Source organism: Stegodyphus dumicola, chromosome 12 (genome assembly GCF_044657685.1).
Source record: "Stegodyphus dumicola isolate Sdum_Otavi_A_Nest chromosome 12, ASM4465768v1".
Classification (NCBI taxonomy): Eukaryota; Metazoa; Arthropoda; class Arachnida; order Araneae; family Eresidae; genus Stegodyphus; species Stegodyphus dumicola.
The window spans coordinates 19,595,333-19,614,794 of record NC_140779.1 but is presented as its reverse complement, the minus strand read 5'-3'; the positions used below and the strand labels follow the sequence as shown (position 1 = coordinate 19,614,794).

Genomic DNA, 19,462 nt, shown 5'->3' with positions numbered 1-19,462 from the left:
CAATAGAATAATGTTTAATATTTTATATTAATAACTTATTAGCATTTCAAAGTCTGATTATAATTTTATTGCATTTTAATAATTATATTCAAATATAAATTCAATTCTGAGGGGTTAGAAAACTGCTTTTAAGATACAGGGTGTCTTTCAGCGGCTGAAGGGTAAAACTGCTGCACACTGGTAGTTCGTCTCAGAGTCAGGCCCCGGCTAACAGACTTCCCTCTCTTTAACCAAATAGCCCGGGAGCACTTTTGATATTCTAAATAATCATAATACTTTTTATACAGAGACATAGTTAGAAAAAAGGCTTTTGGTTAGATTAAACAAATAACTTCCATAAATTAAAAAAATATATATTCATATTAGAAGTACACTTAATTTACTTAGAAATTAATTCCTGTTTGTTATGACCAGACTTCCATATATTTAAATATTAAATAGATAATTAAAAAAAATTCTAATTAGGAATTATGAGCAATAAGTTAGAAAAAGAGCATATTTTATTCTATAAAAATGAAATATTTTTATTCTGATTATAAGTGTAATTAATTTTTTTCAAGTCTATAAATACATTTTAAACAAATTTTTTAAATTAATTTATTTAGAAATTAATTATATATAAATAAACATGGGATAATGTGAGTCATAAGTACGGAAAAGGAGCATATTTTGTAATTTTCTTGTATAAAAATAAAATTATCTTATTCTAATTAAAGTGTAATTAATTTATTTAGAAAATAATTAAATACACTTGTAATTAGACTTTATTTAGAAAATAATTAAATAGCGAATTCAAAACGTCTACTCACAAAGTCATGTGATCATCAGCACAAAGAATTTATCTGCAAAGTCATGACACCCAACGCAAAGTATCAACATATAGAAAAAAAATATCTCTTTCCTTTTTCCCTATCTTAGGTAACATCTGGGCTAGCAACTTAACCACTCTTCCAACTGTTTGGCGCCTGTCGCCCAAGTTGCCGAACGCGATTTCAAGAACCTTGCCAAGTGCCAGTTATCTGAGTATTCCCCCCCCCACAAAATATTATAACAGTATCAGTTCCTTACTATTAAAAAATTCCAAAACATTAATAATTATTGGTACTTTTTCATTTTGCCAGCACAGGCGATAAAGTAGCCAAAAATGGTACAACTTATGCCAAACGGAATAGCCTCGTTGCTAATTTTTATGCCTCATTATTCAAAACAAGTTGCAGTCATTTCTTATCACATTGATTGTTTCTTTCAATAATCACATAAAATTTACATAGAATCCTTGCCAGATAGTTCAATTTCATAATCTAAGGCCATTCACGGTAATTAAATCAATTAGGATGCAATCACACAGCTTACCTGAAGGCAAAAATATAGAAAAGTCAAGGGTTCAATTTTAAATCAGTTTTAATGAGAATGCACTAGTGAAGTAATGCACTGCGGTTTTACATAATTTCTGAGTAAGCTATTCGCATGAATTGAAATAATTCTTGCATTTAAACTTGTATTCCATATTAAGATTTAACTTGCAATTAATGTAGATAATTACTGAGAGAATTAGATTTTGGTAGCGTAGTTTACGTGAGATGAGATCACTTCGGGTCACTTGATATAAACCTGCGAATCAGGATGTTGTACCATGAAAGCATAGTAAATTCTTAAATTATTGTCTTTTTACAAAATTTTAAACGATATTAAAATGTTTATGCCTTCAAAATAAAAAAATTCTTAGAACTAACATTTGTTAAAATTATTTATTTGTATACTGTGTGTTGTCGCCAAAGTTCACTTGGCGAGATTCGCGCCGGCGGAATGGAAGAGTACCTAATTATTCTCTTTGATGCTTGAAGGCATAATTATAAATCATATATGATTTAATACTGCATTGAAAGTTTAAGAAAAAATATTTTACATAAAAATCTCCAAAGACGGGTAGAGTAGACTTTAAGGTATCCCTTGTATTATGGCGAAGTTGTTTGATTTAAGCCTGAGTAGTTCAATGTTATGGATACCCTACTGTGATGTAATCGGGTGCATGATTCTGGGAAATTTTGAATTATGGGATGTGTTGTAAGCGTTTTTGTGGTGTGTGTTAATTTGATTCTCTAGACGGTAGAATGGCCGAGTGTAGTAAGATTAATTTGAAGTTTCTGTACGATTTGGAGCGAAAGGGGAAAAGAGCTTTAATTGACTGGTGTTTAAATGAAGGTTTACTTAGTAGCCATTATAAGTGTCCTGTATGTAGGAAGGATATGCATCTAGTCAAACGTAAAAATTGTTTAGATGGATTTGAATGGGTTTGTAGGAAGAAAGGTTCAGATGGTCATTATGTGAAGCATTCAATCAGAAAGAGTACCTGGCTTGAAAAAAGTCATTTGAGTATGATTGATATTTTGATTTTTACGTAGATCTGGCGAATTCGAAAATCATGGTAAGTGAATATTTGCTTTTGGTAGTGCTTAAATGTATAACATATTTTCCCTTTTTTACGTTATTTTATTGTTTGGTTTAAAATGTATTTTATTAAGATTATGTATTTTTTGTTTGCTATATTGTAGCAGTTGGTGCTCCTTTGACTTTGTAAGTGAAAATATATCGATGTGTAAAGTAAAGGGAGTGCGCAATGCAAGTTTGTGCAATTCCGGAATTTTTTTTTAAAGTGAAAATAGGTCGACGTGTACATGGGTAAAGTTAAAAGAGTGAGTAATGCCATTTTTGTGCAATTCGGGGATTTTTTTGAAGTGAAAATAGGTCAACGTGTACAGGGATAAAGTCAAAGGAGTGCACAATGCCATTTTTGTGCAATTCGAGATTTTTTTTTTTTTAAGTGAAAATAATCGATGTGTACATGGATACCGAGTTTGTGCAATTGTTTGTCTTGTTATTTTGGCTTCGTGAAACGGCGATTTTTGCTCGCAATGCCAAAATAACATGTCAAACAATTGCACTAAATTGGTATCTATGTACCGCCAAAAATCGCCAAGGGGTACCCTAAACTATACCCCAAAGACTAATCGTGATTACAATTCTACATGGTAGCAAGATTGTTAAAACATCATCATAATAGTATCTGCAAATTAATCGAACAACTTTAAAAAAAAAAAAATTAAATTTATGAAATATTTAAGCACATACATATTTTTTAACTTCATGGTAAATATTCAGATGCATGATTTATGCAATGGTTTACCTATTGAGAAAATTCTACATCGGTTTAGCTTTGTTTGCTACTGAATGAATTAAAGATATTATTATTGATGTTTTCTGGTCCAAATAAATCTCAGGCACAGCTATCCCTCATTTTCAGTGATGTTCTACAGATTCACATATTTGGCAGAAGTTTTTGGCACTGCCAAATGTGCGAATCTGCGGAACACAACTGTCAAAAATTCACACATTACAAAAACTTTATCCGAAACACCTAATGTTATAAATGGAAAATCTTAAAAAATAACAAAAGATTAAATAAATTTAGTTTCACGTTTAATACATAAAAAACAGTTAAATTTGCAGTGGTTTTTTTCATCGCTTTTAAAATTTGCTCTAAAAACTCATATTTAAAATATCATTTGAGCATAAAAAAGAACATTTTAAAGTTAAAAATATACAAAATAACCTCTAATACACTACGAAATTAAAACACCTACTCACCCACATTCTCCTTTCTCTGCATTTCCATTGCTTGCTTCGTTATTATTGTCTTTATCCATTGAACACGATCGTAAAAATTATAAAAAAGTAATCCAGAGAAGAAAAGATTATGTTAAATTGCGAAGTGTTCTTTTCTACTTTAATGATGCTACGCAATTAGATCGACAGAATTTACAATGTTCTAAATAATAGCAGCATCATTTGAATAAGTTTTTAATTTTCTGCAAAAGATCCGATAATAAAACCAATGTGTATCACTAGAAAAAGCTAGATTCTTCCAAAATAACAACTGTAAAAAAAAAAAAAATGATTTAAAAACAATTTTAACTTCTCTTATTAAATATTTGAAAATTGTGTGAATAACAGTAACGTTTACATCTTTCACATCTAGAATGATATATCTCGCTTTTCAACCAATCCAGCATAAAATATAATAATTGCAATCTATTTGCAGTCTGAAGTAGTCATATTGCACCCACACAATGGAAAATGTACTTGATAAATAAAATATATCTAACAGCTACACGTTTTCGGCGATTGGAAACAAAAATAAATGTGCACGTTATGCGGCTATGCCAATTTCAAAAAGTTAACTATGGTGCAAAAATGTTGCTCCATTCATTCCAATACACCTAGCAATTTAAAAAAGTTTATAAAGAATTGTTAGGCATTAAATGATCAAAATATTTGGAAAAATTATTAAAAGCGCTTTCAAAAATAATTAACCAATAGTATATTAAAATGTAACCTCAGACTTTAATATGTATAAAATTTGCTTCTTCATTTATGTGTCATATTTTAAAGTAGCAAATGGTGGTGTTTAAAATTCTGGGAAAAATTAAAAGAATTGAGATTATTTTACATCCTTTTACGACAATTTCTGTATTGAAGAAATCATATATTATAACTTTGATGGAATGTCCCATGGAACATATGCTTCAGTTGATAAGAATGAGTAAATGTCCGGACAGTCCGATGCATAGCTCTAGCATTGAATGCACCGATCTTTCACTTACTGCTTTTGCCAGACTTGTTGATTACTACACCTTTTCTCAAAGAATGGGAAAGACTGTGAGACTACTGTGTTAAAAAATACAAGACTTCTAAATCTTTAAATTCATCTCACATATTTTATTAAAAATCATATTGCTCGCATTAGAACGGACTACCGCACCCATAGGGATTTCTCCTTTGCACTGTTTGTTGATATTTTCTGAAATAATTCACTCGTTGGTTTATTGAATTCAGAAATTTTAAATTATTAGTCATGGCACTAATTTTCTTTCGAAAGTTCTGTTTTTAACGGCTCAGTGAAATTTCTCTTCAAAATGAAATTAAGGAAATCTGGCAATGACTGTTTGTTGTGAAAAATTTTTTTTTAAGTTTGTTTTGCTGTTATAAAGTATGTTGCGTTATGATGCATGTGTGAATAGGAGAAGTTCTTGATGTTTGAATCTCTAAATTAAACGATATGATTGACAACAAATTTTCTGTGATGAAATTTATATCAAGACATAAACTGTTATTTGTCTGCTTAATAGTCGCCTGGATTATAGGCATGATTATCACAGGTTTATTTTTAATTACAACTTTAAGATGCCTACTCAGGGGATTCTTCCTTTCTCTTTATATCAAGAGAAGATTATTGCTTAAGATTAAACATATATATATATATATTATTTAAATTACATTTTCTAAAGCTGGCATATTCTTGAGTTTAAAATTATTTTCTTAGGTATTTAAATTGTATTTACTATCGGAAAATATTCTGTTTCAGCCGTCTGAACCCCATATTTTTATTTTTTAAACTACGGGTGTAATAATGTCACACCATCCTTATTATCTGTCTCTACCAGCTTTATTATTATGTTAGAAAACCTTTTACAAATCTTCTTGTATGGTATTATTTGCAGGGTATAGAGAGGCGTTTTGTAAACAGTTTTCACATTTTAAACTGTTTCTTGATTCTGGCATGAACTAAACAAACAAACAAAAAATGGTTTATACCTTTTTTCTCTTCTAAGCAGTTTTTTTTATGAAGAATTTCTAAATTCTGTGATCTTAAAAAAATGGGTTAATCTTTGAATTTAGAATTGTTTGTTGAGGAGAATATCAGCACATGTGTATAAAAGATCTATATAACAAATACCTTTTTATAATATCATATTTATTTCCGTACCGATACGTGAAGGTTACATTATTTATTTCATAATGCTATGTTTAATTCAAATTTAAATGAAGCACTTTAAATTAAGAAAAATATTAACAGCATTTATTGTTCAAATGTTATGAAAAAGAGTGAACATAATACTCGTGCTGTACTTAGTGTTGGTCTGTTCTCAGTTATTAAAGTAAACAACACTTATCAACATCACTTGCATGCAGGTTCATTCTGCTTCTAGTTCTTGTGAACTTAAAGCTTAATCATTTGTCAGTAACAAAAAAGTCATCAGTGAAAACAAGTCTAGAAAAGGCAATATATTGGAATTAGAGAAACTAGATTTTATGTTACTTACTGAGAATACTTTATAATATGCTATCAAATACAGCTAAGAAACCTCTTGAATCAGTTCTTTTACCATGCTTAGTTGTCAGTTAAGCACTAAATGAAGTTTTGAGTCACTGGTATATAATGGTTGAAGGCAGTATGAATAGTGGGATGGAAAAAATAAGAATACTATACAATTTTCATGTCAAAACAAAATTAGGTTGATCTTTACAATATGGTAACTGGTAGTTTGGCGACATTTTGGAGGCGATAAAGGCTACTACCTGGGACTTTGGTAATAATGTGAGCAGTACTCAGTTCCGATTACGCATTATTTTGCGTGAGGGAAATGAGAGATCATGGGATATGTCATGTGATATTAATGGACGAATTACGGTTCTTTAATCGGAAAAGGGGGGAAATCAGGAAAAAATATGGAAATTTTGTATTTAGCTTTATACTGTGTTGTGTGAAACAGTGTTGTTTAATTTTTGGATCCCATGGCCCTAACTAAAGTTAATTCGAAATGGGTATTTAGGCATTGTGATAAAGAGAAGTTTGCTTTTTATTTAGCGGAGGAAGTATGGAGGAAAAATTCGCAGAAAAAATCTTTCAATAATTTTATTGAATGAATTAGAAAAGTGTATCCGCCACGTAATCAAGATTCTGAAGAAGATTAGGTAAGTTAGTATTTTTAATTATTTGTGGATATTATTTTTATGCATTGTTCTAAATGTAAGGTGGAAAGGAATTTGATATTATTGGGAAAATTGTTATTAGCAATGATTTAGTTTAAAGTAATTAGGATTGTAAGGTAATTTTTATTAATTTAATGTATGTGCTCATTTATATTTTAAGTAGTGGTTTTGAATTTAATTATATTTTAATGAAATTATAGTTATTTTGTGAATTTTATGTTTGTAGGAATTTGGTATATGTTTAAGTTGAAATAAACGTGCATGGAAATAATTTAAATATTTGATACTAAGTATTTGTAATGCTTGCGGTATGAATTTGTTGGTGACGTGTATAATGTAATAGATGATTTAGAGGTAAAAGTTTTTGGATATTTTATTTAATTTATATGTGGAAATGTTCATATTTGTAAAGGGTAAATACTTTTCCGCGATCAGGTAATTTCATATATGTTATTTTTACCGGGTTTAAAGATTGAGAAAATTGTCATGTATTTTCGTAAAATTTTTCTAATTTATGAGAAAAAAGCAGTGTACATGGATATAGTGAAGAGTGTGCGCAATGCCATTTTTGTGCAATTCTGGGATGTTTTTTTAAGTAAAAATAAGTCGGCATGTACATGGTTTAGTGATATTTTAATTAAATGATAGTTATTTTGTGAATTTTATGTTTGTAGGAATTTGGTATACGTTTAAGTTGAAATAAACGTGCATGGAAATAATTTAAATATTTGATACTAAGTATTTGTAATGCTTGCGGTATGAATTCATTGGTGACGTGTATAATGTAATAGATGATTTAGAGGTAAAAGTTTTTGGATATTTTATATGTGGAAATGTTCATATTTGTAAAGGGTAAATACATTTCCGCGATCAGGTAATTTCATATATGTTCTTTTTACCGGGTTTAAAGATTGAGAAAATTGTCATCTATTTTCGTGAAATTTTTCTAATTTATGAGAAAAAAGCAGTGTACATGGATATAGTGAAGAGCCATTTTTGTGCAATTCTGGGATGTTTTTTTAAGTAAAAATAAGTCAGCATGTACATGGTTTATGTGTATGTGTTATTTTGAAAAACGCGTAAGGAGTATGGTATTGTGCACTTTTTCCCAATTTTGCAGTGAATATTTGTCATGATTAAGCAGTTTTGTGTGATAAAATTTCTAGCATAAGTGTAATTCGGCTAGTAGATTGTTGGAAGAAGTGTTCAGTAGATAAGAAGAAAAGAAACATGTCTTTACTTCGTGAAGACAAAATGGGGGCGGGGAAAAAAAATAGAGGGTTGCTGTAGGAGAGTTGGTTGCCAAATTTTCGCCAAAAAATCGCCAAGTTACCATAATGTAAAGATCAACCCAAAATTATTTTGAAGTTTGCCTGGTTGTCAACAGGCAGTGAAATTACTTTCTGTTGAACAAGAATATTTTTTGGAGTGTTTCTTAGCTTCAAGAATATTTTTTGGAGTGTTTCTTAGCTTCAAGAATATTTTTTGGAGTGTTTCTTAGCTTCAAAAATATTTTTTGGAGTGTTTCTTAGCTTCTAAAAATTATTTGCTATTATGCATCCAATTGGATATACAAGGTCCATACTTTCAGAAGGTGTTTCTTAGAAAAAAATCTTTGTATATTTTTTAAGAAAAATGAATATAAGTAGAACAGTGTTCTCTAATGTATTTAGAATGTAACAAGTTCACTATTTTTTTCTTTTGAAATTGTTTGTCCAATTTGCTTTTCTAGGAGCTTGTACCACTATTTTAAATCCAGTTTCATTAAAATTATATATATTTACATCATAGCAAGAGTTTTCAGTGCATGGGAGTAACTGAAGACTTTGTGCCCTTTTCTGTTTGCGAAGAATGGAAAGCATTTAATTCTAAAATTTCATAATATTAGTTTGCTACCCTTTATATGCTGAACCCGAAGGCAAATGTCCCTCCTCACTTCCCCTCTAACTAGGCCGCTGATTTGCATATGAAAATTTGTATTTGTTTAACCCTTTCTCAAAAAGATTATTATCTTTATTCAAGAAGTTTATAGCATTTGTTTTATTGAGTCCCAAGACTCTATTAAGCGTAAAATTTCAGGTTTTCTTAATGATAAGATGCAATATAGCACTTTAAGTCAATTCCAGCAGATTTTTTTCCTCCTTTCAACTGAAATAAAAAAAAAAAAAAAAAATTAGATGTTTAACATATTTGCTATTTTGGAAGTTAATCCATATTGCGTTTTTAAATATTTTTTAGCTATTTTTCTGTGAGGATTTTAATCAGTTTGTGAATACTTGCCAAGCTCCATTTTTTTTTTTTGGTTGATCTTTACATTATGGTAACTTGGCATTTTTTTGGCGAAAATTTGGCGACCAACTCTCCTACAGCAGCCCTCTATTTTTTTTTCCCGCCGCCATTTTGTCTTCACGAAGTAAAGACATGTTTCTTTTCTTCTTATCTACTGAACACTTCTTCCAACAATCTACTAGCCGAATTACACTTATGCTAGAAATTTTATCTAACAAAACTGCTTAATCATGACAAATATTCACTGCAAAATTGAGAAAAAGTGCACAATACCATACTCCTTACGCGTTTTTCAAAATAACACATACACATAAACCATGTACACGCCGACTTTTTTTTACTTAAAATACATCCCAGAATTGCGCACACTCTTCACTATATCCATGTACACTGCTTTTTTCTCATAAATTAGAAAAATTTCACGAAAATACATGACAATTTTCTCAATCTTTAAACCCGGTAAAAAGAACATATATGAAATTACCTGATCGCGAAAAAGTAATGAACATTTCCACATATAAAATAAATAAAATATCCAAAAACTTTTACATCTAAATCATCTATTACATTATACACGTCACCAACGAATTCATACCGCAAGCATTACAAATACTTAGTATCAAATATTTAAATTATTTCCATGCACGTTTACTTCAACTTAAACATATACCAAATTCTTACAAACATAAAATTCACAAAATAACTATCATTTAATTAAAATATCACTAAACCATGTACATGCCGACTTATTTTTACTTAAAAAAACATCCCAGAATTGCGCAAAAATGGCATTGCGCACACTCTTCACTATATCCATGTACACTGCTTTTTTCTCATTAATTAGAAAAATTTCACGAAAATACATGACAATTTTCTCAATCTTTAAACCCGGTAAAAAGAACATATATGAAATTACCTGATCATGAAAAAGTATTTACCCTTTCCAAATATGAACATTTCCACATATAAAATAAATAAAATATCCAAAAACGTTTACCTCTAAATCATCTATTACATTATACACGTCACCAACGAATTCATACCGCAACCATTACAAATACTTAGTGTCAGATATTTAAATTATTTCCATGCACGTTTACTTCAACTAAAACGTATACCAAATTCCTACAAACATAAAATTCACAAAATAACTATCATTTAATTAAAATATAATTAAATTCAAAAACACTACTTAAAATATAAATGAGCACATACATTAAATTAATACATACATAAATACCCATTTCGAATTCACTTTAGTTACGGCCATGGGATCCAAAAATTCACGAACACTGTTTCACACAACACAGAATAAAGCGAAATACAAAATTTCCAGATCTTTCCCGATTTCCCCCTTTTTCTGATTAAAAACCGTAATTCGTGCATTAATATCACATGACATATCCCATGATCTCTCATTTCCCTCACACAAAATAATGCGTAATCGGAACTGAGTACTGCTCACATTATTACCAAAGTCCCAGGTTATCGCCTCCAAAATGTCGCCAAACTACCAGTTACCATATTGTAAAGACAAACCTTTTTTTTTTTTTTTTTTTTTTATATATATATAAAATGGATTCTCCAAAAGCATAATGGAGGTTATTGTAAGCATTAATTTAGTTCAAAATAACAAATTATTAACAAACTATTGTAAGCATTAATTTAGTTCATTCTTGTTGTTTCACTGTGAGTGGAATTTTATCGTCTATTTTTAACCTACTTCCTAATAAGTTATCGAGTTAAAATTTTTTGCACACACCGTTTCTTAATGACAATGTGATGTGTGAAGTGATTTTTTTCAAAATTAGATTTTTTTTATTTAGTGTTTAAATTATTTTTCACGCTTATCTTCATTTAATGAGCAACCTAATCATATCATAAGTTTACTGTCTGTACTATCGAATGTAATGGAAAAAAATTTTTAAATGAAATTTCTCTGAAAATTGTAACTTAAATTTCTGCCAAATTTTTTTAAATTGCTCATTTTTTTAGACTATTTGATGCTATCATTTTCAAATTTCAGCATCTAAAAATGTATCAGATATGAAATTTTCAGAGACTATAAAACGAATTTTTCTTTCTCTTTCAAAACTAGAATGATAAGAAAATAATTAGTTGAGCAATTTTCTGCATTTTTCAAAAATGTATTGCAGTCTGAAGCAGATTGTGTAAACAGAATTCTGAGTTTGGCATCTTGGTGCAGTTAATGAAGAATTGGGAATATTCATTCTTTCATTTTAGTGTTAAGTAGCTCTTGCTCATTGTAACATTTTTATTATATAAAGTTTCCAAGGCTGAATATGCAAAGTGATTTCTTTTCTCTGAATGATGTTCAGTTAATTTTTCTTTATTTCATAATTTTCTAATTATCTTTTACTTATGTTTTAATAATAACTAAAAATTTCATCTTAGACTAAAAAGCAAAACATAAAATACAATTAAAAACTTTTTATACAGTAAGCTTTTATCTTAAATGGGATATGATAAATAATGCACTCAAAGGAAAGAAATAATGTATTTTATAGTTTAATGGGAATAAGAGATTAAATAATTTTGTTTTAAGAATTCATCTGCAATTTGATGTCATTCTCTTTGGAAAATGTAAAAAGTCTTAATATATGTAACAGATCAATAAAAACTGCAATTAAAATTATGAATGAAAATAAATTTTAGTGAACTTAGAAGTTTACTTGATTATTATTTAAAAAAGCATTTTATGCAAATTTTTTCAAGGAATTTTTAACAAAAGATCAACAATGTTGCTTTTTGAAAAATTCTTTGGATAAAATAGTGTACATTTTTATATTACAAGAGAAAATAGTTATTTGCTTTTTGGGTAGTATCTTTTTCTAGCAGTTTCATTATCATTTTAAATGCAAGTGTTCGCCTCGGTTAAAATAGTGTGCTTGTTGTAAAAGTCCCTGTAGAGATACTAATTAATTTTTCTGAGCATGATTGGCATTCTGATGTGTACATTTGTTGTGAAAAATTGTATGGTAATTTCTGAATATCCATGCTTCCAATCCAAAAGTCCGAACTCATTGGCAACTAAATCTTCACCAAGCTAATGTGCAAAAGGCTAGTTTCAAAATGGTGGGTATTAAGAATTGCATGTTAAGGGTAATAAATCAACACTTTTTTTTAAGAAGAAATATTGATAATAAAACAGTTACCTTTTTCGAGAAATTCTTTTTTGCACTGTTGTTCTTCCTATGTACGAAGCAATTTGTTTTCGCTGTTAAAAAAGTCAGAAAATTGCACAAACTCATTTGGTATCCAAGAGTTCTGGCATTGCACACTGGCCAAAGCAGACTGCTGCATGCATACTCAGGTTTTCACATAAATACTTTTGGGTGACATCAGGGTAAAACTGTTTAGGTGACTTACTGCTTGCTTCACAAATACTTCTTCATAACTATTCAGTGAGGTTTCAGATAATCAGAAAATACCAAATTTACTTCTAGGATTTTTGTTGATGTAACACTCATATTGGGAGGCAAAAATTAAACCAAAATAAATACATCAAATTTTAAGAAAAGTATTTAAATTTCAAGCTGTTCAGCTCTGATATTAAATTTGTTTAACATAAGGAAACTGAAACATTGAATCTTTGTGGAAATTGTATCGAATTTTTATAATTAATATTTCATGGATGATTTTCTTGAAATAATAGCTATTGTTATGAGAAAAACTGAAAGAGGGGGGAACAGAAACGAAAGGTAAGAATCCTCTGTTAACAACAGTATTGCAGTTTGTCTTAAGTATTCTAAATAAATAAATAATAATATCAGTATTGGAAATAAATTTGTTACATTTTTCTTCTTTTAACCCTCTGAGTGGCACAAAATTTTACATCTGTCATAAAAACCTGCATTTAAACAGCATGAATTCAGCATTTAGCTGAATTTTTATAATTACCTATTTTAGTCTCTATTTTCATCAAGATAACGTTTACATTATTAAAGAAGGCAAAATATCTTAAATTATTAGCTGATATATGCCAAGTAACAAAATAATCTCGGGGCACATAAAGCCGGTCATGACGCTCAGAGGGTTAAAATTATAATTTATTTTATATGTATATGTAAGATATTTCAATGGTAATGTAATAAACTTTAATGAATGATAAAATACACCAAAACAAGCACTTTTCATTGTAGAAAGCATGACTGGATGCTAAGCTGTTAGACACAGGAGGGCACTTTTTATTTCCTTTCACATGCTTTATACACATATACAGTACAAAGTCCGTAATCCAAATTCTTTGGGACTTCGGCTATTCGGAATTAGGTGGTTTTCCGGATTATGGATCATCAATTTAAATCTGGTAAAATGGCATGCAGAAATTATACAATTAAAAACATGGAACAATAATTTATGAAATAAAGATCAATTATGATCTAAAGGGTATCAAAATTTACAAAAAAAAAAGCTTAATATTTATTTGTTTACTTTATTAAACATTTCTTTCAATGTAAGTTGTTTAAGTTGCTTCCTTTTTTGTGCTAATACATTCTCTTTAATTCTAGACACAGACATAATTTCTTGTTCAGTTACAAAGTTTCACCTATCGGAAGCGGTATTTTCTGAATCTAGAACCATACTACAGATTTCGCCGTCCGTTAATTGACTGATGATTGGAGCATTGTCGTCGCAATGAAAAATTTCTGTTATATCATCTTCATTTATTACCGCTTCTCACATTTCTTTACAAAATTCAATAACTGGAAAATCTCACCTTCAGTTTGCGATGTCCGAAAACCTTGAAATTTGCGGCTATCATCTTCATCGTCCTCACCATGAAATGTGGTAGCTGGCTATAAATTATGCCAAGCATTTTTAACGTATCTGGAGACATCCTCCCAACGCACATGCTTAAACGCGCATGCATAAAGCACACACACAAAAAAAGTTTTTGGCTTTGAAGTCCGGATTATAGATCATTCCGGATAGTGGATGTCCATATTATGGACTTTGTACTGTATAGGGCATTTTCAGACCCGTGTATAAGTTTTTCATATGCTGCACCATTATTATTCCTTTTGTCTATGTAAATTGGCTCTTGTCAACCATAAAAGCTGGTAGATAATCTACCAAACTTACGTTAATCATTCTACCTGTGTAATACAAATCATAATTTTGAAGGAAGAGATTTTTTTATTTGGTTGGATAATCACAGATCACACTTCGATTAGTTATAATCAACAGGTGCAAATACAAATATAACAGTTAAAAACTTAAATAACTATGAGGTGAAGCTTTGAAACTATCTGACAAACAAATTCATTAAAACTTGTGTCAGTCACTCAGGGAGCTAAAAAACATTAATGTAATTTAAAATAGCAAAAAATATTCTTCCTTGTGAACTCAGTACCACATAAATTCACATATATACAATTTTAAGTGATATTCCATGATTCTGTGTCTTCTATTGTGTTATTTTGCAAAACTCTAGAGTTTAAATATTTTGAGTGTGTGTACCAGTATCAGGTTTTACAAGAATTATATTGGTGATTATCTTTAAAATGTTCGAATCCTGCAGCTTGTAATATGTAGACATTAATTTTGTAGGCCTTTCAAGACTCCAAAACAGTTGTATATCAAAAACTAATACTTCCGCACAAACTTATTGATAATGACTTGGATTGCAAAAACCAAAATGAAGGATATGACATTACATTATTATTACATTATCATGAGAAGATTGTGACTTAATACATTATTAGCATTACGTTATGTCGTTTGGTGAAAATTTTTATTTGTTGAAATGACCTACTGCAAAATATGTAAATGCTTTTTTATTTTTGTATTTTATTATATGTTGTCTCAAATTGTAATTGGGCATTGCTTCTTTGAAGATGAATTTTACATTTGGTATTTTTAATTCTTTATGGCTCTGGAGTTCTTCACCCAATAAACATCCAAGCAGCAGTCATCTCACTTCTTTATCTCACTCTTTTGTCATTGCCTGAGAAGAATTCTCAGTTCCAGTCTTAATTTCATTTTATTTTTTCAATGACTGTTTTCTCTCAAGCAAGTACGTTATGTTTTACAATAGGGTTTCTTAAACTTTTTTCACTCGCGACCCCTTTTATCACTGAGATTTTTTTCGCAACCCCCAGGACCCCGTAATGTTTACAAAAATTTTGTGAGACCCCATAAGCATTGCACAAATCTGACACACACATGTGTGAAACTGTTAATTTTTTGGGGAAAATGCAGAATCGCCCACTGCTTGGTGTGTTTTAAAGAATTGCATAAACTCGGTATCCATGTACACATCGACCTATTTTCACTTAAAAAAAATCCCAGAATTGCACAAAAATGGCATTGCGCACTCGCTTGACTTTATCCATGTACACATAAACCTATTTTTATTTAATAGGAAAAAAGTGACTCCAAGTAAATTGACAAAAATCGAATTCTTCTTACTCTTGTAAAAAGCGCCAAACAAATAAGTGGATGATTCTGCACCTCACCCAATTTTTGTAATATACTATTGCAGTTTTAGGTCATTAACTTTAATTTCTAATTTTAAGACATAGAATAATGTGAAAATTTTAAATAAGTAACAGATGAAATGACAGCTTCACGTGCAAAGCAAGTAATATGAACGTTTCTATTATAAAAAGGATGTGTTGAAACATTTCCCTTTTTTCTTTGTCTGTATTGTCTTATCTTTACCTGTTTTCAGATACATTGTGTAAAAATATTTGGCAATTGTAAAATTATTATAAGTTAAAGAAATATCAAAACTGCTAAAATTTTTATCTACCCACAGTTTAAGAAACGCTATTTTACAGAATGGTTACAGATAAATAATCAGGGTTAATAGTTCAGGCTGTGTCATGTATGTATAAACAGCAGAAGGAAGATAATGTTACGTGTTTTTATTCTGTGAAATAAGGCATATATGGGTTAGTCAAAGGCATCCAGTGCCTAACCACTGAACATGCATTCTGGGATGAAATGTGTTTTATTTGCTGTCTTCTTTCTTTTGAGTTTTTTCATTAGTTTTGAAATGCTATTTGTGTATTGTCTCCGAAAATAAATTCATTAAAAATTTTTGCTTCCTTTTTTATTTTTGCCTAGTAATAAATGTAGCAAAAATATTAATATTTAAAAATTGCTTTTGCTTCTAGATGATTATTCGTGTTGTTTTTGAGTATTAAAAATTTCTTGCTTTGAGCAGCATTTGCATCTTTGTTGAAGAAAAATGCTTTAATTATAATGTTTATTTCCTTTTAGTTATGCTTATTAGCCGGAGCACTCATACTAAGATGAAATTACAAAGAATGTCTCATCCATTAATACATCCTTTGCAACATAATCGTTTACCTCCAGCATCTAGCTTCAAAATGGTGAAAGCTCTTAGATACTGTAATCCACCTGCCGATATAGCTTTAGGTCAAGAAGGTAAATAAATTATTTGATTTTTTTTTATTTTTTATTTTCTTATCATTTGGTGTCATGATAAGGATGTTATATGAAATATAGTAGATTTTAACTCTTAAATTCTGTAGCTGAAAACCCTATTTATGTCATATCTGTATTTCCTGCACAATAATTTAGACCACTCATACACATAATAATTTTAATTTGTCTTTGATTTTATTAAATTTGTAGTTAACAACTCAAGGTTATACATGTCCCGAACGTACAAAGAGAATGTTTTGATTCTAGTGAAATAATATTGAGATTAGACATAATTGTAGCTTTAGTATAAATCATTCATTAAAAGAAAAATGACATTGTAATTCATGGTGCATATCAATTATCTTGGTTTACAGTTTCTGATGATTGATTATTTTAATTTTGTGACAAAACTTTTCAATGACATTTTGATAACCCTTAATCTATTTATGGAACAACCAAGATTTTGATGGAAGTAATTACAGACAGTGTGGCTGAGAACTTTATGGGTGCTGTTGGGCCAAGCATGACAAGTCTCACTGGGTGAAAAATACTATGTCACTGAAGTAGGCAATCCAGAATTTTATGAAAATTTATTTTATCTGGCAGCCCACTCACTTTATCTTATTAATTGGTCATTACAGAACTGGACTTATGAAAAAATTAACTCCTTAATTTAATAAAAAGAATTTATACATCTTTTTTCTACAATGCTTAACCATTGAAAAGCTTTAGAATCCATATTTGTCATAAATGAGGTACATTTTATTATTAAGAGACTATTGCAATGTTAGATGATTAAGGAAATGCAATAAAAGCAGTCCAGAATGGATATAGTAAAATATGGAATAACTTGCTTCACTACTTTCAAGATGAATTACAAAATCTTTCTATTCAAGTTGAAGCAAAATTGGAAACAAAGCATTAGCAGTATCTTACATCAAAATTTATGCTGATAAAAAAAACTTAAAAAAGACTGATAGAAATATTTTTTGATGAAAATCAAGCAGAGAAATGTATTAATTAAACTGGTGAAATAGTTTTAAAATCAATTAATGCACGGCGCAAAATAAAAGAAAATGGGACAACTCTATATCTCCCATTCTACTCGGCTGATTGATGAAATTCAAATAGCATTTTTCTTGTCTTGAAAGTGCGACTTCAGATATATATTAGATTTATATATAGCATTTTTCTAATATAGGTATTTTGACAGAAAATTGGACATTTTTCTGAAATGACATGCCAATTTTTTTTTTCCATATTTCGAGTCTATGACTCAAATTATGCCAAATTGCTAAGTTTTGTAAAAATCGCAAGAGTAGTTTTTAAAAAATTAGAAATTAGCTCTCGAAATTTCAACTCTTCAATGTTAATTGAATTTGGTATATATTTGTTAATATCTTTTTTTATTTAACTTATTTTGATTCTTCCTATCACATTTCAAAATTTAGATTCATTCCAAATAAGATTTGCCATTTTTTTATGATTTATTTTTAAATAACTTTTATAAATTTTTTGAAAAAATTTTGGATAATAACCTATAACATTTTTAACATCATCTTTAGTAGATGTATTTCTAGGCACACCTGCAAAAAATTAGTTTTTATTCAAAATTTTCTTAGATATACATGAATTTGCATATTGGCGCATTTTGAAATTTGGAACATTTGTTATGAGCAATAGTAACACCGCAATAGTAACACAAAATATGAACGATGACTTTTTTCCGCTCGTCTGCAATGAAATAAAGGAAAATAGATTGCTATAAATTAAGAAGTTCTCCAAGTGAATTATTCTTAGCGCAAACTTAAAAAAAAAAAAAAAAAAAAAAAAAAAAAAAAAAAAATGTGGCAAGATAAATTTTTGAATTTCTTCTTAAATTTAGCAAGTTTACAAAATTTAATATTTAGGCATAATCGTAGAATCGAAATTTGGAAAAAATTGGCATGTCATTTCAGAAAAAGTCGGATTTTGTGTCAAAATACCTATGTTAGAGCAATGCTATACATAAATCTAATATATATCCTAAGTCACGCTTTTGAGACATGAAAAATGCAATTTGAATTTTGCCAATCGAACCAGTAGAAAGGGGGATATAGAACTCTACCCCCTTTTTTGTAACTGTGTAAATTCTATGTTATTTGTGACGAATTTGCCATAAAATTGATGCAGTATACATAAGATATCAAAAAATTAATAAATTATTTCAAATATTTTATGGAAAACTGAAAATTTAAGAAATGTATGGAATTGTGCAAGTGAAATCGAAAAGTTTACTTCAGTAACATTGATGTTGAAAAACTAGGAAATGTGGTGACCTTTTTTTAAAAAAAAAAAAATTATTGGAAATAAAGTAAAATTTGCAAATGTTCTATACCAGTTCATAAAATATAACAACATTACATTTTTTTCCTCCAAATATTGAAATATAGTTAAGAATTTACATAACTGCACCCAAATAATGCAACAAGAGAGTGATCTTTCTCTGTTCTAAAAATTAACTAAAAATTTTTAAAGAATTTATTAGCAGAGAAAAAGTTAAGATATTTAGCAATACTTGCTATTAAAAAAGGGTATTCTTGAATGGCTAGATGAAAATATTGGTCAGCTCTCTGAAATGAAATCTGAAAATAAAAAATTTTAATTCTTAAATGTTGGTTTATGACTAATTATATCTGTACATTTTTTGTTATGCTAGACAAGTACTGCATTACACAATTGTTATTGTATTATTGTTTGTGTTTTCTGTTATTAATAAAAAATTTAAAATAGCATTATTTAAGAATTATTAAAAGCAGCTAATAAGAATAGGCCCAAATTTGAGTTTTATCTAAAGGCTTAATATGATGTATGATTATTCTCTGATGATCCTTAAACTCATATGTCTTTTGAAAATTAAAATGAAGGGAAGAAACCCTTAAAT

At 29.2% G+C, this 19,462-nt stretch overlaps 2 protein-coding genes across 5 annotated transcripts in view; one reads left to right on the top strand and one right to left on the bottom strand.

Annotated features, from left to right (window-relative positions):
• LOC118200296 (uncharacterized) overlaps positions 1-4,194 on the bottom strand; it is a 128,869-nt gene extending 124,675 nt beyond the window's left edge. Inside the window, exon 1 of the mRNA XM_085827524.1 lies at positions 3,646-4,194. Within this exon, the coding sequence (XP_085683650.1) occupies positions 3,646-3,704 (59 nt within the window). The 5' untranslated portion in view covers positions 3,705-4,194. The remainder of the gene's footprint in view (positions 1-3,645) is intronic.
• An 824-nt stretch (positions 4,195-5,018) lies between these two features.
• Positions 5,019-19,462, top strand: part of LOC118188258 (2-phosphoxylose phosphatase 1) — a 35,539-nt gene continuing 21,095 nt past the window's right edge. For all 4 annotated transcript variants that reach the window (XR_004758082.2, XR_015044374.1, XR_015044375.1 and 1 more), the window contains exons 1-2: positions 5,019-5,216; positions 16,372-16,539. Coding sequence is in view for 1 of the 4 variants with exons in the window: in XM_035358656.2 (XP_035214547.1) it covers positions 5,117-5,216; positions 16,372-16,539 (268 nt within the window). In the remaining 3 variants the exon portion in view is untranslated. The remainder of the gene's footprint in view (positions 5,217-16,371; positions 16,540-19,462) is intronic.